The 26833-nt window shown below is 36.1% G+C and overlaps 2 protein-coding genes and 1 long non-coding RNA gene across 3 annotated transcripts; 1 reads left to right on the forward strand and 2 right to left on the reverse strand.

Moving 5' to 3' along the window:
• Positions 1-177: 177 nt before the first annotated feature.
• On the reverse strand, positions 178-11586 carry LOC107197892 (uncharacterized). The gene is made up of 3 exons (XR_001518836.3): positions 11165-11586; positions 4806-4952; positions 178-284 (listed from the first exon to the last, which is right to left on the reverse strand). It is a non-coding gene; the product is annotated as an uncharacterized LOC107197892 (long non-coding RNA).
• Positions 852-17922, forward strand: bmp8a (bone morphogenetic protein 8a). Its single transcript, XM_007258840.4, has 7 exons — positions 852-2196; positions 12166-12358; positions 12732-12880; positions 13078-13269; positions 14458-14537; positions 15354-15464; positions 15658-17922. The coding sequence occupies exons 1-7, from the start codon at positions 1686-1688 to the stop codon at positions 15805-15807; spliced, it is 1386 nt and encodes a 461-aa protein (XP_007258902.3). The 5' UTR covers positions 852-1685; the 3' UTR covers positions 15808-17922.
• A 2553-nt stretch (positions 17923-20475) lies between these two features.
• LOC111195570 (testis-specific serine/threonine-protein kinase 6-like) lies at positions 20476-22529 on the reverse strand. Its single transcript, XM_022683446.2, has one exon. The coding sequence runs from the start codon at positions 22126-22128 to the stop codon at positions 20812-20814; it is 1317 nt and encodes a 438-aa protein (XP_022539167.2). The 5' UTR covers positions 22129-22529; the 3' UTR covers positions 20476-20811.
• Between the last annotated feature and the right edge of the window lie 4304 nt (positions 22530-26833).

Below are 26833 nucleotides of genomic sequence, written 5' to 3' on the forward strand. Positions count from 1 at the left end.
TGCAGAACATAAGAACCTTTGTTTTTGGGGTGTGTGCACACACATGCATGTTTGTATTGGACTGTGTATAGGTTTGGTGGTTGGTTGGAACGGATGGGGTTAGGGAAGGGTGGTGTTTCATGGTCCACACTCTGCAGCTGTGTGTCTGTGTTTATGTACAAATATTTAAACCCACTCACATCCTTTCCCTCCAAACACTGTCCTCAGCACCCAGAGTAGCTCCCATGGCACGTCTCGCTCCTACCACACTTCGGCTTCTGCACCAGCCCAGAAATCCTCCTTTCCTGTGTTAAAACACAGACAAGTATACAGTGAAAAACGGCACAGATGTTTTCTGTTCATAAAAAAACAGCATGGGAGATTCATATGCATGCTTCATTTGCGCTAAAACTGGCAACAGCAGCCTAAACATAGCCTGTAGTCTGTGGTTTTGGCAAGAGACCACCCAGATAACTTAAGTTATCTACTACAATAGCCTTTTCATGGTGATCAGACAGGTTGTCTGATGTAAATTATCGTTCTTTTTTGCACCGTGTCATCTGCTTCAATCCACAAAACCTAAATGCTGTACTGTTAGGATAATTTACTTATTCAGAATACAGGCTTAAGGTGGTTAGATCTGCTCGATTGTCTCCCAGAGAGAGACGTCTCAAACCGTTCTCACGCTAGGCCACGTAGTAATTGTGAACAAATTTTGGGTGTGTTGAAGATGAAGTGGTGGATATGGTGAATGGAGGAGGGAGCAGAGCATTGTGGGGAGAGCGAGTGCAAATAAGAGAGAGGGAGAGAGGGAGGGAGGGAGGAGGAGGAGGCTTGAGTCATTTTAGACACTCCCTTTAAAATGTCTAGCATCTTGCAAAGAGTAGGAAGGCTTACATTCAATCAGATTACATACTACACGAAACCCAGACCAATACGAATAGGATGCCTGCAGATGTGGATTGTTTTATTTAAGAAAGTCTTTTGACTAGTTCACTTACTGGATTATGACCATTTAAACTTGGAGGAGTATTTTTTCCTTTTTGTGGATTTTTTTTTTCCTCATTGGGGGAAAAATCAAGCAGTAACTTGTCTACGAATCTGGAGAAAAGGCAGGTGTTGTGCTAGATTTGTGGGCCCTTTGAAGAGGGAAGACTTGGTAATAAGGTTGGTGGACCCACCTTATTTATTTACTGTACCCATGGACTTTAATTTCGCATTCAGCCTCAGCCCTTACTCAGCACCTGCTCTTTACTTAACCTCGCTCCCGCTCTTCCAAACTCTGCTCTTCAAAGCAGTGGAAAAGTCTTAAGAGCTGTTTGTTTTCCTTCAAGCAGCCTCTGCAGTGCCAAAGGTTCTGCTCTATCTGTGGTTTGTTTCACCCTCTCCCTCAACAAGTAAACAGAAGAGAGAGCGAGCACGAGAGGAAGAAGAGTGCAGGTTTGTTTCATAGACAGCTGTGCTAGAGATAGGACAGACAAGCATGAGGACGGAGATAAACGGATGCACAAGGTAATGAACACAGATCTTGCTTAAACAGCTTTGAATACTTAAGCAAACAGGTGGGTGAACTCTATTAGGGACGGTTTCTATTACTGAGCCATGTGTTAAGCTTCCATTGCTGTTCCATGGTGTGCTGAATTTGTCTAAACACACCTCAGAGGGAAGACTTTAAAACTAGTCACCAGCACACAGCAGGACGAACAATGACACCAAAGGAAGCAGACCTCCCGTTTCAGGACATTTTATCAGTGTGTGCAGAAAAGTTGGAGCTTCTGGATCAGCACTCCTCTCACATGTGTAGCCGAAGGAGGCATAGCTGTGGCACCAGCAGGAGAACGGCAGGACAGTGGTGGATCTTCCAGCTGGTGGTCTTCCTCGCCCTGTGTGCATGCGGGCAGACGCAGGGCACAACACATTCCAGTTTCCGCAGGCTGAGCGGCCGAGAGAAAAAGGAGATGCAGAGGGAGATCCTGTCCATCCTGGGGCTGCCCGGACGGCCTCGGCCCCATCCGCCCCTGCGACCTCCCTCATCCGCTCCTCTTTTCATGCTGGACCTTTACCACGCTGTATCGGCTGAGGGGGATGATGGTATAGGTCTGGTCCAGAATCATGAGGGGGTCATCCACGCTGCTCTTCCCACACTCAGCACACACACGCCTCCCCTGGGTACAGTGGTTAGTGAGGCAGACACAGTTATGAGCTTCGTCAACCTGGGTAAGCTGCCGGCTCAAGTGCGCAAGTAGCTAAGTTTCTTTAATCTCTATTGCCTTACAAATATTTCTGATATGCAAAACATTAGCTGGTTCCTAAGCCTAGGCTGGTAGGTTCACAATCAGACAGTAGGCTAAGGCTGTGTCCACAAGTTTACTAACTACTAATGTTAACTAGTGGTTGAGTCTGAGGTATGTAGTACAGATGAAGGTGTTGCAGTTAAGCATGCTGAAATATTCATAATACATACATAAATGCAAATATGAAACAGTCTATTGAGGCTTACTGCTTCCCTGGCAGACAAACTGTGGCATTATAAACTTTACATGTCTGTGAAAATGAATTATAAAATAACATTTCAAAATTAAATTTTGCTGGTGCTGTTTTCCCCTCTTCACATTGTAAGTCAGCAGTTAATGTGGGTAACTGAGGGCTGAGAAGGATACATCATTTGCCTCCTTGAAATTGCTTCAAATATCTGCTGCATTTCTTTGCTGCACTTGAAGAGTCCTTCAATTTGGAACAACTATGATGTAGCAGTAAGGCTATTATCAGTTCTGCAGTCCTTTATAATCCTTTATCATTAGTTAGTTTTATAAGGGGGGGGGGGGGGCAGCTAGATGTCTTTGGTGAATCTCTTTAAACTGAACTACAGCACTTCCACAAATTTGGCACAAATTAGTTATACAGATATTTAGGTCCAAGCCAGTCTAAATTTACAAAAATGTAAATGTTGCTCACCATTTCATAGCAAGCCATTTCAAACTCATGTTGTAAGTAGAGTTATACAGACCACCACAATATTTCATTTTAGAATGTTTTTGTTATGTAGAAACAAGAGACTAGACAAACAATTGCTTTAGCATCTCCAATATTTTACCTAAAACAGATATTTTAGTTTACAATTAGGGTTTATTTATACTTAAAGTGAAGTAAAGTTTATAATAAACCTGCCAAAAACAATAGATTATTTCAATCTTTAAATCTAAAAATAATTAAAATATTGGCCAATTTCAACAGTTATTTTTTTATTTTATGTTTAAAGAAAAAGAAAACAAGAAGCAGGCTCATCCTAAGTTATTTTGTAAAGGGCAGTAGAAAATTTAGACAAAAATCTATATGATGGACCAAAAGTATATGTTGGTAATTGAAATAGGCTTTAAGTAAACAACTAAAGTACTAAAACCTTAAAATCAAGATCATTTCTTAGTGTGGTAGAAATTAGCACTAAAACTTTGTTTTAGTGGGGAAAAAAAAATATTATATTAAATGGGAAAATCTGATTTAACTAAAAGAAATCTTTGTCTGGTGGAGCTCCAGATAATTCCACGTTACTAAACGTGGAATTATGAACTGACACTGTCCCAGTATAAGTACAGTGTTTTTATACATAAAATGAGTTCAAAATAGGGCGGTTTTGCAGCTTAGTATCAGTTTGCGAACTGGTAATCAACTTTGAAACTGCAACATTTGCATGCTTTTGTTATCAATAAATGTTCTGAATGTTTTACATTATTGTTATAGTGTGTAGATTAATTTGTGCCACATATATGTTAATTAGTGTCAGGCCATAAAATTACCCACGCAAAATATGAATTGTTGGAGAAACACCTGCATTTAAAAGATTAAAACATGTATGTAATATTACATAGAATATATTCATGTCTCAATATATTTATTTTACATTGCAGCTCAGAGAGGGCCTCTTCAGGTTTGGCCAAACTGAATATTAGGTCTATTGTGGTGTCCTAGAAGACAGGCAGGATTTGTGGTCTATTGCGATGAGACAACTACACTATCTCTCCAACATCTCCTTTTCCTGTCTCAGCCCAGAGACGATGCTTATCTGTCACAAAATTGCAGTTAAACATCCCAATCTCAGAGGCCTCCACCCTGTATCTCTCTGTCTCTCGCTAGTGTCTTTGACATGGGAGAACATCTGTCTTCTCTTATTTTTATCATAATCCTCATCAGTGCTGTTTGTCAGCAGCTCATTGTCTATGATGATTATTGCACAGCAATAAATTTGGTGTTGGGCTGGAACTGCCTGCATTAGCCTATAATGACTTGAAGTGATGTTGCTAATACTTAATAGCAGATGAAGAAACAGTGACTGAGATCATGCAGGCAAACCCCAGTGGACGACTGAGGCTGTGTGATGATGCGGAGGGCACACAGCTGTGCAGAATTACAGGCTTCATCGCTAGGCAGAAAGAGGAGGAGGGAGAGGGAAATGAAAATAATGTCAGGCACTCCTCTAAAAATATACAGCGAGGCTGTAATTAGTGGTCATGTGTTGAGCGGGAGCCGGCCCCACACTGCCTCTAATTACCCTACAGCGCAGGCCTGGCCGTGGGTGTCAGTCTGACCCACAGGCCTCTATGAGGACACATGTTCATCTCTCTCTTTCTCTGACTTTATCCTTTATGCCCTCTCTCTATCTAGGCTTATCTATTTTTAACACAAAGTATTACATACTCCAAAAACATACACTCCTTCTCTCTCCTCCTCCCAATTTCCTTCTGTATCATACCATCTGCTTGCCCCTCCCACACTTTAATATCTCCTGGTAACTATATAGCCAACTCCCTTGTCCTCTATCTACCACCCACCTCTCAGGTTGTAGTGTTGTCCTGTAGGTTAGTCTGGTCCAGCATTTTTAAAGCCATCTACATTCTTTTCTCACAAGGCTGGTCCAAGATATTTCTCAATATTAGATGTTGCCTCCTTGAACCCTCTGCAAAATGTATATACCGTCACTGTAAACAAAACAGAACAAAAAATGTATAATTTTATCATTTCAAATTGGCAGTCATCAGCTGTATTGTTTCCACAAACAGAAAAACAAATAGAAAAGTAAGCCTTTGGTTACTTATATATTTTATTCAGTAAATAATATAAAACATGAAAATGATAGAGTTATCATATATCACAGCACTAAATTTGTAAATGTCACATTGTCATGTATTCATGATATGTTTAATGTAATATTACTGTATCATTTTAGAGTAATGGGACGCCAAACTTGGAACAAATTTCCGTTCAGTTTGCATGAACCAGAATTTGTCATATAAAACCATCAAAACAAATTTATAAAATTATACGACTAAATCTTTAAAAGAACCCTTTCCAAACTATTTATCACATACATTTCAAATAATATTACAGTAGCATTTTGAAGTAATAGAAAGTTAAATTTAGAAGCAAAGTATAGTCCTGAATTTGACCTATAAAACATGAAAATTAAAGGGTTACTGAATCTCCCTACTGGATTTTTGTAGGACACTTTAAATGCTATAAGCTGCAATAATATTACTATAGAATTCATACTTATTTCCTTACATAAAGCAGATTCTGGAGTCCTATAAAACTAGAAATACCACCATGACATCCTTAAAATAACCTCTTTCATAATGAAAAAATTATCAATTGATATTTCTGTAGCAAAAAGTCCAAACTCTCTATTCAGCTGGGTAAATACTTATACTTGTGAAAAAGGCCCGCTTGGTTTTTCATAATGGTCACTGGCCTATGAGGGTTTTCAACAGGCCAATTGTAAAATAATAAAAATATCTATTTTTTAATCGCATAAATTAATATAAAACATTTTGATAATGTTTTTACACATTTCCATCCAGATAAATTGACTGTGGCCCTAACAAATGTCATTTGGTGATCATAATTTATGTTCATGCTCAACATTTGTTTTACAAGTTCTCAGTAGTGTAACGTGTTTATAAACTGTTTGCTTTACTTAGGATTTTAGTAAAATCTTATTTAAATTTTATAATATTATAATATAATATTTATAGTCACATTTTAATGTGTAATTAATGTTTTATTTTTTTCTGTAAATCACGCAAAACTGACTGTTTTTAAAACTATAAACTTAAACATGCTGTATCAGCAATGAATGTTACATCCAGAGAAATAAGATCATTATTTTAGAATTTATTATAGTTACTGCTATTATGGGGTGCACCACATGATAACGAATTCTCTCTTTAAAGAGATTAATTAACGAAAAATTCCATATACAAAAGTCTTAAACAAAAGTTGGTAAAAGTTTACAGAACTGTCAATAACAAAAATGTATCAAAATAAACAAACTGATTGGTAAATTTTATAGAGCCATTTTTGTTTACAAGAGTAAAGAACACATTTCAAAATGAGACCTTTTTCCATTTAATGAAAAAAAAAAAACTAATTTAGAACTTGATGGAAGCAACACATCTCTATAAGGTTGGGTAACAAAGTAAGTACTAATAATAAACAGCTACACAAAGAGCAATTTACAACTCCCTCACATAACTGGGTATAAATAGAGCATTTCAGAGAGTCTTTTAGAAGCAAAGATGGGCAGATGTTTACCAAAACTGTGTATAAAAATCTATTTTAGAAAAATGTTCAGCATAAAATTGTGAAGACTCTTCTTACAGCCCATATAACTAAAAGTTTGATATACTCTGTCATATACTCTGAAGAAATCCCTGTGTGTAAGGAACAAGGGACAACATACTGAATGCTGGTGATCATCTGGCCCTCAGGCTGCATTCAGAACTGACATGATTCTTCACTGGAAATCACTGCATGGGCTCACGAACACTTCCAGAAATCACTGTCCAACCAGCTTGTTATCAGCGCACCGTTTAAAAGGTCTAAAGAATTTTGGTGCTTATTAGAAATATCAAGTGCGGGACCTGATGCTGACAGAGTCTGTGAATTCTGTTAGATACAAAAAAATGAATGCCATTCTGTGGAACTGAGAAGTTAAAAACTGGTTTGTCTAAATGACCTTTAATAAAAAATCGGTAACACTTTACTTGGATGGTCCATTTTACGGCCTTGTTGATGCTCAACTAACATTCAACTAACACTGAATTGAATGTCCATTAAATATAACTTAACCCTATGTTGAATGTAAATGATTAAAAATAGAACCTAACCCTACACCTAACCCTAACCCTTAATCAACCCTAAAATCTAACCCTACACCTAACCCTAACCATAACCCTTAATCAACCATAAAATCAAACCCTACACCTAACCCTAACCCTTAATCAACCCTAAAATCTAACCCTACACCTAACCCTAACCTTAACCCTTAATCAACCCTAAAATCTAACCCTACACCTAACCCTAACCTTAACCCTTACTCAACCCTAAAATCAAACCCTACACCTAACCCTAACCTTAACCCTCAATCAACCCTAAAATCAAACCCTACACCTAACCCTAACCTTAACCCTTAATCAACCATAAAATCAAACCCTACACCTAACCCTAACCTTAACCCTTAATCAACCCTAAAATCAAACCCTACACCTAACCCTAACCTTAACCCTTACTCAACCCTAAAATCAAACCCTACACCTAACCCTAACCTTAACCCTCAATCAACCCTAAAATCAAACCCTACACCTAACCCTAACCTTAACCCTTAATCAACCATAAAATCAAACCCTACACCTAACCCTAACCTTAACCCTTAATCAACCCTAAAATCAAACCCTACACCTAACCCTAACCTTAACCCTTAATCAACCCTAAAATCAAACCCTACACCTAACCCTAACCTTAACCCTTACTCAACCCTAAAATCAAACCCTACACCTAACCCTAACCTTAACCCTTACTCAACCCTAAAATCAAACCCTACACATAACCCTAACCTTAACCCTTAATCAACCATAAAATCAAACCCTACACCTAACCCTAACCTTAACCCTTACTCAACCCTAAAATCAAACCCTACACCTAACCCTAACCTTAACCCTTAATCAACCCTAAAATCAAACCCTACACCTAACCCTAACCTTAACCCTTACTCAACCCTAAAATCAAACCCTACACTTAACCCTAACCTTAACCCTTAATCAACCCTAAAATCAATCCCTACACCTAACCCTAACCTTAACCTAAGCTTAAAATCTAAACCTAAACCCAATCCTAAAATATTAAGATAAGCGTTTGGGTTAGAGTTGAATGTTGGGTTATATTCAATAGAGAATCATTTACTTTCACCTTTTAGTTCATTTGCATTTAATAGACATGTAGCTGAATGTTAGTTGAACGTCAGTTGAGCATCAGAGAGGCCGTCAAATGGACCATCCAAGTAAAGTGTTACCAAAAAATCTATACAAATCTTTTGATTTATAATGAAATAAAAAAAATAAATTTAAATAAGTTGTGCTACATCAGGACATTGCTCTAATAAAACCTGCTCTCCTCACCTCTTACACCTTTACAGAGGCGATGCTACGCAGTGGTAGACATGGTAATCTCCCAACATTTTTGAGATGTGTAGCTGCAACCAAGTTCAGCAAGTTTTTTTTTATATGTATATAAAATGGTAAAATTCTCACTTTTCCATTTGATATGCATGTTCTATTGTTAATAAAATTAGTCTGAGATTTGTAAATAATTAAATTCTGTTTTTATTTACATACATGTACAACTTTGTTGGAATTGGGGTTGTATCACAGCCCTACATATTTGCATTTTCTTATATTATCCACATTTTAAACATAAATCATTGTTTTCTATTTATTTGAAGAAAAACACTAAAATAAAGCATTTAATGTATCATCATCAATCATCAATTGAATATAAAAAGCACAACATCAACCTATCTAGATTAGGACATATACCCATCATGAAAAACACTGTGCAGTGGTCGCACCACATGGCATCTGGACACACCATGAGGTCAAATTCAGTCATAATTTACAGACACAGAATTCACCATCTTAACAAAATCGCCTAGTTTTCCACAAAAAAATTCAAATCAAAATGTGTATTACTAGAAATAACCTAATATTTATTAAGTTCTTGAGGACTGCTTCTCTACTATTATTTGAATACATATCAAGAGATGTTAATGTAGCATTTCAGATTAATATTAAGCCAAACTTAGAACAAATGTCTTTGGCTGTGTATAAACCAGAATCTGGGTTTCATAAAACACAGCAAACCAAAATGATGTCAAATGATAATAAAATCATTGAATAATGCTTTATATACTATTAATGACAAGTATGAAGTGATATTACAAATTGACAAATGTCAATTTGGTTTTGTACAGACCAGATTTTGAAGACCTGTAAAATAAGAAAATTATTAATTATTAGTTAGGTGGATATTAAAATCCACTATTGGACTGTTGTAGAACACTTTCCAAAGTATTAATGCTATAAGCTGCTGATGATATAACTGTATAATTTAATTAGTAATGAGACGTCAAACCTAAGAAAAATATCTATTCAGTTCTGCATAAACCAGATTCTGGAATCCTAAAAAATAAACAAACCAAAAGACAATCAAATGACGAAAAGTGAAAAACACTTTCCATACTATTAATCATTTATATTAACATGATATTATTGTAGCATTTTGGAGTAATAGGAAGCCAACCTATTTGAATGTGTATAAACCAGATTCTGCAGGCCTTTTATACAAGAAAATTAAAGTCTTATTAAATCCCACTGCTGGATTGTTGTAAGACTAATGGATATTGTGAAAAAAAAATTACAATATTCTTCAAATGTATGAGCGATCCTCGATTACAGTGTTTAGTTCTTCCATAAATTAATTTTTTTTTGTAAACAAACAGCACCATTTAAAGTGATGTGCCACCTATAGTTAGAATGTGGAATATGAAAATCACATAGTCTATTACAGGTTTCTGACAGAAGCAAATGTCAATCTACTGAGATTCACTCTATCCAATCTTGATTATTCCTTTAAAATCTGCATTAAAATAGTATTTTGATAAATGAATTTGATTTACCTCCCAACCCTAGATTGTTGTAGAACACTTTTCATAGTATAAGTGCCAGTATAAACTAACTGCCCTAACCTAACATACCAGTAACTATAACTATTATCGTGCAAAAATCACTGAAAGTTTACAGGACAGGAACAAGTTGGTTTAGGGACTTCCCTTTGTTTACAATCCAGGCTCCTATGTGACTTTGGAAGAATGACTGGTTGGATGGTGTTTATTTATTCTTGGGGTCAAAAGATCTCTATTTATAATTTTATGTAAATCAATAAGATTTTACAGTGATGGGCATATTTCTTCATAGTCGTGTAACATGTATTCTGTATAAAGAAATTGTACAGTAATGTTCCTTGTTGTTTAGGATATTTACAGCCAATTAGGTCTACTTTCCTAAGGTAGTGCTGCCTTTAACAGAGTGTTTGATGATCTAGAGTTAGCTGGAAATATTCAGAACAGGCCATTTGTTCTCATTCAAAATTTCTCAAATGCCAGATTCAAAGGGTCATAATAAAGAAAATGTACAGTAATATTCCTTATTCTTTAGGCTATTCACAGCCTATTAGAGAACATGTAAATAACAAGTTAATCAAGAAAATGTACAGTAATATTTCTTGTTGTTCAGGCTATTCACAGCTTATTAGGTCTAACGTTGCTTTCATAATTTGGTGTAAACTTTAACAGACTATTTGATAATATGTAGTTAGGGCAGTTGAAAATACGCAGAACAGGTCATATGTTCTCATTCAATATTTCTCAAATAATTCAAAAAATTCAAAGTGTCATAATAAAACAATGGTACATTAATATCCCTTGTTCTTTAGAATATTCACAGTGTAATAGTTCTGTTTTCATAAGGTGGTGTCAACTTTAACAGACTATTTGATAGTCTGGAGTTAGGGCAGCTGGAAAAACGCATAACAGGCAATTTATTCTCAATGTAAATTATACACCTTCATCCTCGTCCACCACATCTATCTAGCCAATCCTTTATCTACCAAGAAAAAAGTAAGGTAGCTACGTTAATCTTTTATTTACGGTAGCAAGATAGCTAAGCTAAGATAGCAAGTCAGCTAGCTAATTTGTTTCAGGTAGTTAGCATTAGCTAGTTAACCAAACTAGCTAGCGTAGCTTAGCTATGATACTTCTGCCGACAGCCCAGATAAAGTACAAATTCCAGTTTTAACTCACCCTTTCTGCTTCTCTCCCGCCACACAGTGCATGTCTGCGTAGTGAATCACGAATTTAATAACTGTCAGTCCATTTTTATTCCACTGCAATCCAGCCTCACAGACACAGGAACCTGTACAGTTGTAGGAGACGCTGACAGCACATGAACTGTTAGCTAGTTAACTAGCTAGGCTAAACTAGGCTAAGCTAGGCTAGGTAGGTAGGTAGGTAGGTAGGTAGGTTGGATCAGGTGTGTTGGGTAAGGGGAAGCCCCACTGGTCCAGATCAGGGTTCCCTCCGGACCAAGATAGAGAAACACTGCCATATGGCAATTCTAGGCCAAAATCTGTCAATATAATTTGACTCTTTGGAGAAGATAAACATTACCCTATTCTCACTCAATTAAATATCTAAATTAAAGATTTTGAAAAAGAAAAAAACAAACAAACAGTGGATTGCCCAATACTGTTGTAAATACAGAGTGCTTGTTATTTTTCTTTATGTATATGTTATGGAGATTTATGTCTAGATGTTTTATTATACAGCTCAGCATTACATAAACCATAAACGTTTTAGTCAGCCTGAAAGAGACCTGCTGATACCAATATGAAGCACGTAGTCAGATACATCTTGTTGATAATCCTCAAGGCCAATGTCTACAATTTGCATAAAGCAGTGTAAGTATATCACAAAATTCTAATATCACTGGTGTGTTTTTAGGGAGCCTGAGCTGGCTATGCTGGAGATCTGTACGGGAGTCTGTGCGAGCCATTGATGTGACCTCTGCAGTTAGATACATCTTGTATATATTGTCACTGCATTTTTCCCTTTTTAACATAAAAATGGCATGTTTTGTTTTTGACAAATGTCATGAAAATGGACCAATAGAAATACTCTAAAATTAAATATTATCTTTTTACACTGACTTTTTTAATGCTCCTTTTCCTTCTCCTGTAAAGTTGCTGTTTTGGAGACACGAGGTTTTTGCTCTGACTCTATCTGCACATCTTTTTCTCCATTAGTGGAGCATGAGAGAGACCTCCTCCATCCTCGGCCCTACTGGAAAGAGTTCCGCTTTGACCTCACACCACTTCCACAGGGAGAGACAGTCACTGCTGCGGAGTTCCGCATCTACAAAACCCTGACCATGGGTCAGCGAGCAAACCGCACTCTCCACATCTCTGTTTATGAAATCCAGAGGGATAAAAGACACAGGTTACACTTAAATGTTCTTTCTGGAGTGCATGTGATTCAGGAATAGCTATCTGTTATGTATGCATCTATTTATAGAAGTGTCCATTACTTTTAAATATTACTTTTAAAATAAAAAAATGAACTTTTAGCAAGACGTTATATCTCTTTTCCCTTTCAGTTTTATAAACAAATGAAAACTTGCAAAGTCGTTTCCAGTGTTACTTCTTGACTTTGATCATTATTGTCTGTTAAGCAAGCTGTTAGAAACAACACTAAAGTACTACATTATACTAAACATTATAGTAGAAAATAATCGTCAAGGCCAATGTCTGCAACTTTCATGAAGCAGTGTAAGCATCTTACAGAATTATAATAATCCTGATGTGTTTGTTAGGGAACCTGAGCTGGTACTGTTGGACATGCAGTCTGTGCCAGCAGGACAGGAGGGCTGGCTGGCCTTTGATGTGACATCTGCCAGCAACCGTTGGCTACTGCATCCACGAAGCAACCTGGGCATCCGCCTATATGTGGAAACAGAGGAAGGTGAGCATCTCTCATAAAGCACCAAATGAAAAGGTAAGGTAATACTGTCACAGAGATCATGTGTTTGATGTTTTCCTTTAAAATTATTTTAACAGGCAAATACATAATAATACTTTCATAAAAACAAAACAGATGATTGCAAACTTGCTGGGTCGTGTATATGTACATTTAATGATTATTTTCTGTCCCTCTTTCAGACCGCTCATTGTCGGCAGCTTGGGTGGGTTTAGTTGGCCGCAGAGGTCCTCGCTCCAAACAGCCGTTCATGGTGACGTTCTTTCGGGCCAGCCAGATCCCTTGCCGCCCACCTCGAGCAGTCAGACACAACAACCCACGAAAGAAAAAGAATAAATATGACCTACCCCATCCAAACAGACCTGGCATATTTGGTAAGTGAATAAAATTACTGTTAAGGTGGAAGGAGTAAAACTGTTACATATTCCATTTATTAATTTAATTTAATTTAACTGATGAATTAGTTGTACAAAATCACACAATCACTCATATATACTGTTAACTCACTGAGTCTTCCCAGTCTCATTTCACATATTAAAATGTTCTATTTGAATACAGTTTATATTGTTACCCTATAATCTCTACATTCCTGTAATTACTCAATATTCCACGCTTCCAATCATTGATTAACTTGATTGATTAATCATTGATTAACTTAATCTTTTCAGTGGTTGCCTTGTTAGGAAGTAAGAAGCAGGCCCTATCCACTCTCTGTATTTTCAAACTTATTTGAGCATTAATCTTGCATTTAATAAAGGTTTTTTGTTTACATTATATGCCTCCTTAATGTATTTGTTGATAATATTTGTTTGGCAGCATCTACACTTTAAAGCATCTTAAGATTAATATTTTCAGCTTGTAATATTTTTTTCTTAGTGATAAACAGAGAACCTCTAAATATTGCTCTATGTAGATTATGTAAATTGATCCTCATTATAACATCTAAATACTGTGAGCATATCTAAGCTATAAGCTATACTATAAGCTTATACTATAAGCTTTGATCAGTTTACTCTTTGTCCTGTTTACATACCATTACACTGGTGTTTACATGCTGCGCTGCACTATGTATGTCTTATTTATATATATTTACATTATATTGTATATTGTCCACTTTACTCCACACTGTGAATACACAAATGAATATTTCCAGCATTTTCTGCTCTTTGTGAACTTGGCTGCATTGCTACAACAGAATACTATAAGGACAGCTGTTAAACACTTTTATATAAAAAAAAACCTACACATATATTGTGAAGATAAATTTATATCAACATTTTGTAGAACTGATTCTTTGTGTTAATGTGTATGTTGATGTTACATAAACTAATGCATATAGGTTTTAAAACGTCCTTTTTATGACATAATTTTAATATTACAGCTTCCCTTTACTATATAAACTCTGTCAGCATTAAAAAATACAGACAAACTTATAACATACCTTACATTAGGTGCATTTACATGAAATATATAATCTGATAACTGCATAAAAACAGATTCTGTCAGTAATCCGATCAACATGTGATCACAAATCATTTAAAAAGATTTTGACTTTTTTTCAGACCAGCATCATGCAAACAGTGGGCGGCAGGCTTGTAAGAAACATGAGCTGTATGTCAGTTTCAGTGATCTTGGCTGGAAGGTAAACACAGGAAAATTACACCTTAGTTCTGAATTATTTAAATACATTTACAGTGGTATGAAAAAGAAGTGGCTGGCTGATGAAATTATTCCAAAAGGGCATGGACAACTCATTCAGGAGGTCACTAAAGAACACAGAACAACATTTAAAGAACTGCAGGTCTCACTTGCCTCAGTTAAGGTTCGTTTTAATGATTCAATAATAAGAACGAGACTGGTCAAAAATGGTCTCCATGTGAGAGTTCCAGGTCAAAAAACACTATTGACCAAAAACAACACAACAGCCAGTCTCACATTTGCCAAAAAACATTTTGATGATCAGTGGGACCTTATTTTTTGGACTGACGTGACAAAAGTGGAATAGTTTGGAAGGTGTGTGTCCCATTACATCTGGCTTAAAACTAACACATAAACCATATCATAGTACTGAGTCAGCTCCCTTTAAGATGACTAATTTTAGAAAAAGAACATCATACTGAGTGTAAAAACGTGGTGGTAGTGCTGTGATAGATGGAAGTTATTAGATTTAGGGCCAAACACTTTTTCACACAGGGCTAGTTTGGTTTAGATAGATTTGTTCTTTTAATAAATAAAATTATAATTAAAACCTGCTTTTTATATTTACTCAGGTTATGTCTGTCTGATAATCTGAAAAATATCAGTATAAAAATAACTTTTAAAGAACTTTTTCAAACCACTGTATATAGTAGATTGTGCTATTATATAAAGTGGTACGACATCACATAAAAAATAGTACAGTATTGATGTATATTTATACGTGTCCTTTATCTTGACCCACTTTTTTCATCTTTTTCAGGATTGGGTTTTAGCTCCTACAGGTTATTCAGCATATTACTGCGATGGGGAATGTGACTATCCTTTGGGTTCTTGTATGAACGCTACTAATCATGCCATGATTCAGCTTGTGGTTAGTAACTTAAGTTTGAGAGATTTTGATGCTTTTCTATATGTAAAAAAGATTATGTAATGATGTTCATTTTAAAGATGTGCATAAATTCTTCAAGCAATTTTATTTAAAAAAAACTTAATAATTAAGTAAATTGTGTTTTACTGATCAGAAGCCTTTGTTATGACATAAAATTACTGCTTGTGTTTGGCAGGTCCACCTTATTAAGCCAGATGAGGTTCCAAAGGCCTGCTGTGCACCAACCAAGCTCAGTCCCATCTCTGTGCTCTTCTATGATGACAACAACAACGTAATACTTAAGAAACATCGAAACATGGTGGTCAAGACCTGTGGCTGCCTGTAAACATGCATCACTGTCTTATCCAGACTGTGCCAGTCTGACATTAAGCCCTACCGCACTACTTCTAACATACGAGGACATTCGTCCAAGCATGTCATTAACCAGTTCTGCCACACACAGTTGCTAAGTCTGTCATGCTGGCAGAAAAGTACTGACCCCACAGACTAAAATTAAGGCCAGTCTTTATTGCCAAAAAAGTTTTCCTTCTTCCATTTTTCTTCTATTCTGTTAAGGAAGCTACAGATTGGGCCATGTACAGAGACTGTGTTTTTAAAAAGTTAAAATAAGTTCAGAACCATTTGAAAAACGTTTTTGAAATGTAAAAAAGTACACTTCCTTGTAGTGCTGGAAACTAAATGTTAAGATGTAGCAATAATTTAAAATCAACATTCTGACTATGTAAGCATGGAAAGTGTCATGCAATGGTTTGTGCACCCAGGTCAAAATTAAGAAACTTGAAGGTGAAATGATCTCCAAAAGGCATAAAGTTAAGGATAACACATTTCCCATTCTCATCTTTTGCATTTTTAAAATAAGTAAAAGTTTAGGCACCCTGCATTTTTTGTGTCTAGCAGCACCTTTTTTGGTAAATATCAAAGCCTGTAAACACTTTCTTTAGCCAACCAACATTTAAATTCTTGTTTGAGGACTTCTTATCCATTCTTTATTACAAAAGTCTTTAAGTTGTGTATGATTCTTGTCTGGCACGTACTGTTCTTGCACTGGTGATCGGTCCATCCACAGATTTTTTTAGTGATGTTTAGATCAGAGCATTGTTAGCTTGTGCCTTCTGAGGTTGTCTGTTATGGATTTGAGGTGTGTTTTGGATCACTTTCCATTTGTGGAAGCCATCCTATTTTCAACATCAGCTTTTTTGTACAGATAGTTTTATGTTTGCTTTCAGAATTTTCTGAAATTTCCTGAATTTGCTGAAATGTAACCTTATCAGTGTTTAAAATATATCAGGCTTGTTAAGATACGCTTTTTGCAATCTTCTGACTCATAATTTAGTGGTGAGTAGTGATGCAGGAAAGGTTTTCTTTGAATAACCCTTCAATGAATAACCCTCCCACAACTGTAGAGTCTGCTAAATCTTCCTGGAAGTCTTTTGCAGTCAAGCAGGGGTTTTCATAAACCTTATCTTGACCTACGCTGTTAAGTTCCTGTTAACTTCCATTACTAAATTACATTTTGAACTGATAAATGGTTTATATTTTCTTATAGCCTTCTCATGCTTTGTGTGCCTAAACCATTTTATTTTCAGACTGCTAGGCTGCTGCATGGAAGAACGACTGCTGTTATTTTTGGGACAGGGTTGGAGGAGCCTGGGCACTGAAAAAGTTTTGATATTTGTATCACATGGCTTTCCTTGACTTGCCAAGCCATAACCCTAACAGGCTAACTGAGGTCTGAGACCTCAAAGTTATCTGAGTGCTTAAATCTCTTGCAAGGTACCCCTTTACTTTTTTACTCTAAAATTGTACTAAACCAAAATAATACAAATATTGCCTAAAATCCTAAAAACGTGTTTAATTTTGAACTTTATGTCTTTATGTCTTAAGATCATTTCATCTTTAGCTTGCTTAAGTGTTCACAGTAACAGGAAATTTGACCAGGGGCACCCAAATCTTTGCATGTCACTCAGAATTCTACTCAGAATTAATAAAAGAGTAGGTCATTGAACTTGATATGTTTTTTACTTTTTAGGTATTCATCAGATTAATGTATACTTCAGTGTGATTTAGATCATATGACAAATTATGATCACCTCATTGTTTATTATACTGTATATTGTCATTCTTTATTCCTCATGTGGGGCAACATAGGGTTATTACCCTGATCTACTGATTGCATAGAGCAGAAGCATGTTTTGCATGAGAGTTTAGGCCTAACGAATAAGTAAGGACAATACAGTGCTGGTGGAACTGAACGCTGTAATGGATTTTGTGTGATGCAGTATTTGAAGAATTTGTTCTAGTCTTACAGTCTCACAAAAGTAAAGGTTCTTTACACTCACATATCTCTATCACAAACCTGGTTCTTTGTGGAGCCAAAAATGGTTCTTCTATGGCTCAAAGAACTATTTGAAGGACCTTAATAAAAGGTTCTTAACACTCACATATCTTCTCATCTTTATTTTTTAAAAAGTTAATTTAAGTAAGTTAAGCTATCTAAAATGATGTTATGAAACACCAGTGGTGGGAACAAGTCACTGAGCTGAAGGTAAGATGTAAGTCTTAAAGTTTTAGTCCTAGTCAAGTTACTAAATGTAATACCATTTAAGATCATTAGTGGAGGGTGAGCAACTTATCACTTGGTGGTGGGCAGCTGGTCTGTTGCTGGTGACGAGAGACCCGAAGGTCAAAAACTTTTTTGAAATACTTCATTTTAATATTTAACAGCAATAGAGTAATTGATTAGTATTATTACACTGACATTAATTATTTTAAGGTTTGTATTTATAAAAACAAATATGCAGCATGCCACACCGGAATTATTATTATTACAATAAAAAAAATAATAAAAAAACAATACAACAAAGAATGATCTTGAAATGGATGTATGTATGACCTGTGATCTAAATGTGCAGGAAATGTAAGTTGTTTCGTATTTTTAAATATAAATATGGAGCAGGCATTCATACTGCTCCTGTTAAACACAGCGACTTGCTGCCAAGATCCACCTGTGTGGATAATGAAGGAGGACAAGCTGATCAACAGGAACTTATTAATTCTGCATTATATGCTGTCAGCTTCTTTAACCTAAACGTCTTCAATATGAAAAATTGTCCGTTAGTCCAATTCAGTGCATCAGTGCAAGGTGCAGTGTTGTGTGGTGTTGCGCGCACTTTTCTGTCCACAGATAATTACATGTATAAATGTGCACACAAAATAACTTTAAAATATATTTTATATTATGAATCAAAGTGTCGTGTACAACCTAATAGCAAAAGTAAGATATGTAATTAAAAACATTATGAAAACTACTTAGAACACTGAAAAAATAGCATTTGTTACCTGTCCCCACTTTCTAAACTTAACCATGAAATATAATTATTATAATCCTTCAGAGATGTTTTTTTTTTTGCATTTTTGTGTGATGCCAAATCCCATTTATGCTTTAAGAATATTTTTTCATAATAAATCCATAATATTTATGTTAAAATACACATTTTTATTGTCTCCCTGGGTTTTTACTCAGTCCTGTTACCATAACACATTACACCATCTGAAACATCTGGGGCCTCATGTACTAAAGGTGCGTACGCACAAAAACATTGCGTACGCCATATTTCACGCTCACGGTCTGATGTACTAAATTTGACTTGAACGTGTGAAAGTGCGTTCCCCCACGGAAGTTTTGTTTTGGGCGTACGCCTTTTTTTTGTGCGTATGTATTGTGTTTTTGTCATTTGGCGACACTTAGAGGCGATGCATTGAAATTACAACTATTAAGATATCCTTTATGCACACATTGAAGTAAGCATTATTGGGTAAAATAAAGTAAATTAATCAGACAGTTTCATTGTCTTACAGAAATAATCGTTTAACGTGTTTCCACTTAGCCTAGATCAGGTTTGCGCCGGAGTTGTTGGAGATGCAGCGTTGGCATTACTGGAAAATACTGCTAATGGCCGAATTCATTGAGCGCGCATTTTCCGTGACCATTATGTTTTTTTGGCCCATGATGATGACTGGCTTATAAGCAGTTTTAGATTTCCAAGAGCATAAGAAAACAAGCTGAGTGCGTGACGTGTGTCTTTTTGGTAGGCAACTCATTTAAAGCATTTAAATGAAAGCATTTATCTTAGAATAATAAAACTTAAAACATGGGTAATTATACGCTATGCGTATATAATATTATTATTATTATTATTATTATTATTATTATTATTATTATTATTAATAATAATAATAATAATAATAATAATAATAATAATAATAATAATAATAATATAACATTATACTCTGCGTAATTGAGGGAGGAGTCGTGGCAAGTGTGATGCTTTCGTGCATTTGCGCTTGATTTCAAGTTGATTGTGATGTACTAAGAGAAAGTACGTGGAATTCTGCCTACGCACGGTTTGATAAATCCGGATTTTTTTGTGCGTACGGAACTTTTCAGATCTGAGCGTACGGAACATTTTAGTAGGAAGTCCACGCAAGTCTTAGTACATGAGTCCCCTGGAACATTCTACAAGTCACATCTACAACAGGAAGTTACATCGTTTGGTTCTTCTGAAGACCATGGGAAGACCAACATTAAGTTCCCTGATTAGTTTTTCTATATATTTTATCTTATTGTAATTATCTTATTGACTGAGGAGTCAAGCTCAACACTCATTCCTGTTACCTACATTAATTCTTAGATGTTATTTGTTTATTTTTAAAATATGAATTTTGGAAAAATCACTAGAATGTGCTCACTGTCCTCGTGCCATTAGCATATCCGCCATTTAGCTAAAGGATTTTTTTTTGGTAACAGGACTAAGAAAAATGTAAACATCTTCGGATTAGAAACCTTGTAAAAAAAAATTAACTGCCTGAGATTGACCAGTACATGTTTTGAATAGTTAAATATGTGTTATTATTAGATTTAGAATTTAAAATTCTGCCGTGTGGGGAGAGTGTGTGCAGTACATCGCGAAACTTATTGCAAACAACGAAACACAAATACAGTCATGAATAAGGAAATAAACATTTTATTGATGCAGAAAGACTGTAAGTGTGCTATATAAAGCATATCAAGTCAAATTAATGATGCGATGTGGAATTGTCTATATATATTTTTCAACAAAAATATAATGTAAAGAAGTATAATTTTATAAATAAACAGCTATAAAACGTAGGTCCATCTGTGCAGCGTAAAATATTACCTGATTCAATGTGGGCTGTGGGAGCACTGGTTCTGCTTTCACCACTGGCCCACAGAGTGGGTTTTTTTTCTTTAGAATCAAATCCAATCAGTGAGTCGTCATCATTTCCAAGAGCCATGCCGAGTATCTGTCTAGATGGGCTTTACCTTTTGTTTCCTCTTTATTATGTGCTGGAGGAATTTACGGATTATTTGCCTCTTGGACCTCTGGCCATGCTTGCTGTTGTGCTCAGAATCTGAAGTAGCAGAAGCTTGTAGGAAGAAAACACAGTCACTGGCACACTGCTGTTGGGTAGTAGCAGAGGTGGAGTCATGCATGTTATAGTTGTTTCTCCTGAAAAGCTTTTTAATTCTCCTCAGAAGTGACTTGAAGAATTTTAGAGTTGATGCTAGCCATTTATTACTAGCATCACGTGCCCTTTTCCCTGCAGTATGGGGTGACTCATCACTGCAGCCAATCTCCACCTCTTCCACAACCTCTTTGCTTGCACCAGCTTCCAGCACAGGCTCAACGTTTGGGCAAGGTGCACTAGCGTTTTCAGAAGTGGACATGTCTTTCTCATTGCTTACAGAGCTGCTGCTACTCTGGGCCTGAACATCTTTTTGGAAGGACTGCAGCCACGGGTGCTGTGCCACCTCAGACACTGAAGGACGATTCTGAGGATCGTACTGCAGCATATAGGAGATGAAAATGCGGCACTCCTCCTCTACATTGCAATGCTTTGGAAACGTAACTGGTTCGCGATGTTGTATTGAGAGTTCTATATTATCGTGGCATTTGAAGGGCAGATCCCCTGTGGCCATATAATAAAGAATGATCCCCAGGCTCCAAACGTCACTTTTCTTGGGGTCATAGCAATTCGATATTAACAACTCAGGTGCAGCGTACCAAAGACTGCCACAAAACGTATCACTGAGTTCACCTGTCATAAAGCGGCTAAACCCAAAGTCTGCTAATTTGACATTGCCATCTGCGCTTAGTAGAACGTTGTCACACTTCAGGTCACGGTGAACAATGTCGTTGTTGTGCAGATATTCCACAGCGCTGACAATCTGGGAGAACCGCTTCTTGACTATGCGAATGGGGATGCCGTTACTGTTATCAATAACTTGAGCAAGATTAGCTGAGGCAGCTTCCATGACGATGCACACAGCTCCACCAGGCAACTCAAATACTTCATAAACGTGCACAATGTGTGGGTGCTTCACTATTTTCATGATGCTAAGTTCCCGTGAAAAAAAAATAGAAAGCACAGAAGATGCTAGCAGCTGGCATTCTATTATTTTAATAGCGACCGTGGAGACACCTGGGTACCTGGACGTTTTGGCCAGCTTAACTGTAGAGAAATTCCCTCCACCAATGTTCAACATCGACGTAAAGCCCATGCTTCTCAGGACCTCAGTAATGTGAATTTCTTCGCTGCTTACTGTTTCGTTGCTGCTTTCCATTTCTTTGTTGCTTACCTTGATTGTGTCGATAAAACCGTGTTTGTGACGTCAGTACTCGCGAGCTCCAGAGTACTGAATGAGGCACTTCGAACTCCAGGCGTGTATATACTCTAGTGGTGATGACGTCATCCTCGCGAACTCTGTACAGAGCGCGTTGAGGCCACGCCCACACAGTGGGGAAAACATTCCGCGCGTTGAGGCCACGCCACACCGTGGGGAAAACATTCCGCGCGTTGAGGCCACGCCCACACCGTGGGGAAAACATTCCGCTCAGTTTCGATAGAAGTGAATGGAAAATTGCAGCTCATCGCACCGTGTCTTTAAACAGCGTTAACATAAAATGTCACATACCAGACTCTTTTAAGACCCCCCTGCCTAAAAAAAAATATCCTCCATCAGCGTCCCTCGTGTTTGTATGGAAGCCCATTCCCGCCACCTAAAAAATAAAAATACTCCAGCAATTTTTTTTTATTATTATTAAGTAAATTGCTATCTCAATATTTTGAGATACTAAGTCAATATTTTGAGATACTATCTCAATATTTTGAGATACTAAGTCAATATTTTGAGATACTAAGTCAATATTTTGAGATACTAAGTCAATATTTTGAGATACTATCTCAATATTTTGAGATACTAAGTCAATATTTTGAGATACTAAGTCAATATTTTGAGATACTAAGTCAATATTTTGAGATACCTTAAATGCTGGCTGAATATACATGCGGCCACCTGTAGATAATGACCTGGGAATTAGGCCAAAAGTGAGAGCAATAACGTTTTAATTCATATTTAATTTTATTTACATTATATTTCACTCAGAGTTAAACTCTGTCCCTCGCATTGTGTTCTCCCCTTTATTCAGAGCGTTTTCACAGCACTTTGCTTACATGCTGTTTTTTACTGTTAAAATGCGACATCTACAGGCGGCCGCATGTATGTTCAGCCAGTATTTAAGGTGGAACGGAAATCTGAATAAGACACTGGCGAATAAGAAGCTAACTTCAGCCTCGTCCAAGATCCGGAGGCTTATTTTGATATTGTGTGATTCCTCTAAAAGTTCCAATATTTCATGATTTGTGAATCCACGTCTGAAGTAGTCCTCAATGATGGTATCCATTTTGCATCTTTGTCTCACCTGCTTCTGTCTCTGTACAGCCTAGTATCTCAAAATATTGAGATAGTATCTCAAAATATTGACTTAGTATCTCAAAATATTGAGATACTATCTCAAAATATTGAGATAGTATCTCAAAATATTGACTTAGTATCTCAAAATATTGACTTAGTATCTCAAAATATTGAGATAGTATCTCAAAATATTGAGATAGTATCTCAAAATATTGAGATAGTATCTCAAAATATTGACTTAGTATCTCAAAATATTGACTTAGTATCTCAAAATATTGACTTAGTATCTCAAAATATTGACTTAGTATCTCAAAATATTGAGATAGTATCTCAAAATATTGAGATAGCAGTTTACTTAATAATAATAAAAAAACATTTTGCTGGATTATTTATTTTTTTTAGGTGGCGGGAATGGGCTTCCATATGTTTGTTCATATCCCAATTTGAGGAAAAATTACCTCACGGAGTAAGAGCCTGCCATCACTTACTGAGACTCGTAATGTACACCATTACATCACTGGAGAGGAGAGAGATTGCCCTCTGGACAGCTGTCACGTCTGCATTCTTACCCAGGATTGTGCAGCCTACTGAACCAGACTCTGGGACTATTTTAAAGGCTTTGGAAACCTTGCAGGTGTTTTGTGTTAATCAGCTGTCTTGAGTGCGACACCACGCGTCTACAATATGGAGCTTTTCCCCCAATATTCAAACCTTCTGAGATACTGAGTTATGGGTTTGCACTAGCTGTAAGTCATAATCAGCAACATTAAAAGAAACACATGCTTTAATCACTCTGTGTTTAGTGAATCGATATAATAAGTGAGTTTCACATTTTTAACTGAATTACTGAAATTAAAAGACTTTTCGATGATATTCTGACTGTTTTGAGATGCACTTGCATATACTGTATGGAAAAGTAAGAAAAAAGGTAACTTATGTTCTCTTCTTTGTTTGCAATATCAGATTTGTTTCGCGACAGTTGTATTTTCTCGTCAGCAATTTGGCTCCATAATACTGTATATACTAGGATTCTGTATTAGGTATGGTGTTCTACCTATGGAAAAAAACTCACTCAGTTACTTAGGTCAGTTTCACATCCTCTAAAGCAGCAATTCTCAGGTCGGGACTTAAGAGTGGATCGCGGACACGTTCTGGGCGGATCGCGAACAGCTTGTGGCATAAAGTTGTCCAAAAGCAGTGTGTAAGACTGGTGGAGGAGAACATGTCATGATGCATGAAAACTGTGATTAAAAAACATTTTTTCAACAAATATAAATATGAATATGAACTTGTTTTCTTTGCATTATTTAAGGTCTGTAAGCTCTGCATCCTTATGTTATTTCAGCCATTTCTCATTTTCTGCAAATAAATGCTCTAAATTACAATATTTAAGGTCCAAGCACGTAGTAAAAGTCCACTGGACTTATATCTATGACAGTAATTTATTATTTTTCAGATGACTTTTTACTTCTACATTTTTACACAATTCACAATTACACAATATTTAAAAATAGCCTGGTTAGACTTCTCTTGTTTTCTTTCTTGCTTGTCATAGTTTAAAATAAACCCTATGCAGATAAATCTCTCCATCCAGATAGACATTCCGACATCCTATTTGTTTATATACTATACTATCGCACCTGCACCTCACATTTCAGCAAGGACAGAGCAGACATATGACATTAACATTTTAATATAACAGTATAATCATTATGGCTTTTAGAAAACTGTTTTGGGAACCCCTGTGGTGCGACCTAACCTTTTGTCTTTAATGGCATCCTCCTTACATTACTTTTACTTTCATACTTTAAGTAGTTTTGAAACCAGTACTTTTACTTGAGTAAAAGCCTGAGTTGATTCTTCAACTTCTACATAAGTATTTTAAACCCTATATCGATACTTCTACATGAGTAAATAATGTGAACATTTTGACACCTTTGTTGATAACTAGCTAGCTAGTTAGCTAGCTTAGCGTGCATCACCCTATTATCAGCCATTTCAGTAAAAACATTGGAAAAGCTTACTGTAAATAAACAGAAGCACTTTACTTTACTTACCCAAATAAACAGGAGAGGGAGAAATATGTGTTTGTAGATTAAAATCCAGGACTTTTTAGAATTACAGTTTTGGTTACTTAGGCCCCCAGCAGCAAGCCCTGCTGGAATTAGTTAACTAGCGGTAATACCAACTGTTATATGTAGCAATGCTAGCTAGCTAGTTTTAGCTACTATAGCCCACAATAATGAAACCTCCTAAAATCTAAACATTGGGTAATTAAGCTAATAATACCAGAAGAGGTTTAAATTCAAAGCTCAACAGCTTCCTTAGAGAGCAGTGATAAAGGAGGTGAAAAGTCTACGAAAAAGAACTATTTCCATGAAACAAGAATACAGGACAGTTTCCATTATTAAAAACTGATACTCTTATTGTAAATTTACATTTTTTACAGTGAATATGTATATTTTAACGATGCTCAGTCTCGTGGAGGGGATCTGTGAAAGTGCTGCGTAATGCTGGTGGGGATTTTTTTGTCCTGAAAAATAAGAAATAAAAAATACTGTGGAGCCGCTCCTACATTAATGTTTATTAAAATAAATAAATACATTTATTAGCTCTGCCATACATTTTCCTCCACCATATTAACAATAAGTCACAAGTCATGGTCATAATGTCCTGGGGATCTTAACATCTGACAACTTGTTTATGGTACTCTTAATTAAAATACAGCTCTGGAAAAAAAGAGACCACTTAAAAAATTAAATCACAAGCCATCAAACTTGCACCAGGAGTGGAACAAAGTTATCCAAAAGCAGTGTGCAAGACTGATGGAGGAGAACATGCCAAGATGCCTGGAAACTATGATTAAAAAGGTAATTCCACCAAATATTGATTTCTGATTTTCTTTATTAACTTGTTTTCTTTTAATTAATTGAGGTCTGAAAGCTCAGCATATTTTTTGTTATTTTAGCCATTTCTCATTGTCTGCAAATAAATGCTCTAAATGACAATATTTTTATTTGGAATTCGGAAGAATTCCAATTTCATTCTGTAGTTTATAGAATAAAGCAACAATGTTAATTTTACTCAAACATATACCTATAGATTGTTAAATCAGAGAAACTGATTCAGAAACTGAAGTGATCTCTTAATTTTTTCCAGCTATATGTATTTACATCTTAAGTCTCTAAGGGCAAGGATTAAGTCCTTGACCAGGCAGGGTCACAATAAATGGTACAGGCAGGACAATTATTTTATGCCACAGCAACCTTTTCAAAATTAGAAGCAGGTAATTTGGTTTCAAAATCCCTATTGTTGAAATACTATTGATGTCTAGACAAAACTAGGCTTGTTTGATTTTTCTTTTTTTAGCTAATTGATTTAGTGTGGCATTATGTTGAGCATTTATTTTTTGCTTGAAACTCTGTCTAGTACTTGCTTTGCAGTATCATCTGTTTTACTCAAACCAGTGTTTAAATGTTTTGTGTTAATAAAGCCTAAATCTTTTGTATTTACATTTGTTTTCCCCACAAACTGTGAATTTGAACGTTTGAAAATGATGGATTGTCGTGTCTTT

The sequence above is a fragment of the Astyanax mexicanus genome, chromosome 3 (assembly GCF_023375975.1).
Source record: "Astyanax mexicanus isolate ESR-SI-001 chromosome 3, AstMex3_surface, whole genome shotgun sequence".
NCBI lineage: Eukaryota > Metazoa > Chordata > Actinopteri > Characiformes > Acestrorhamphidae > Astyanax > Astyanax mexicanus.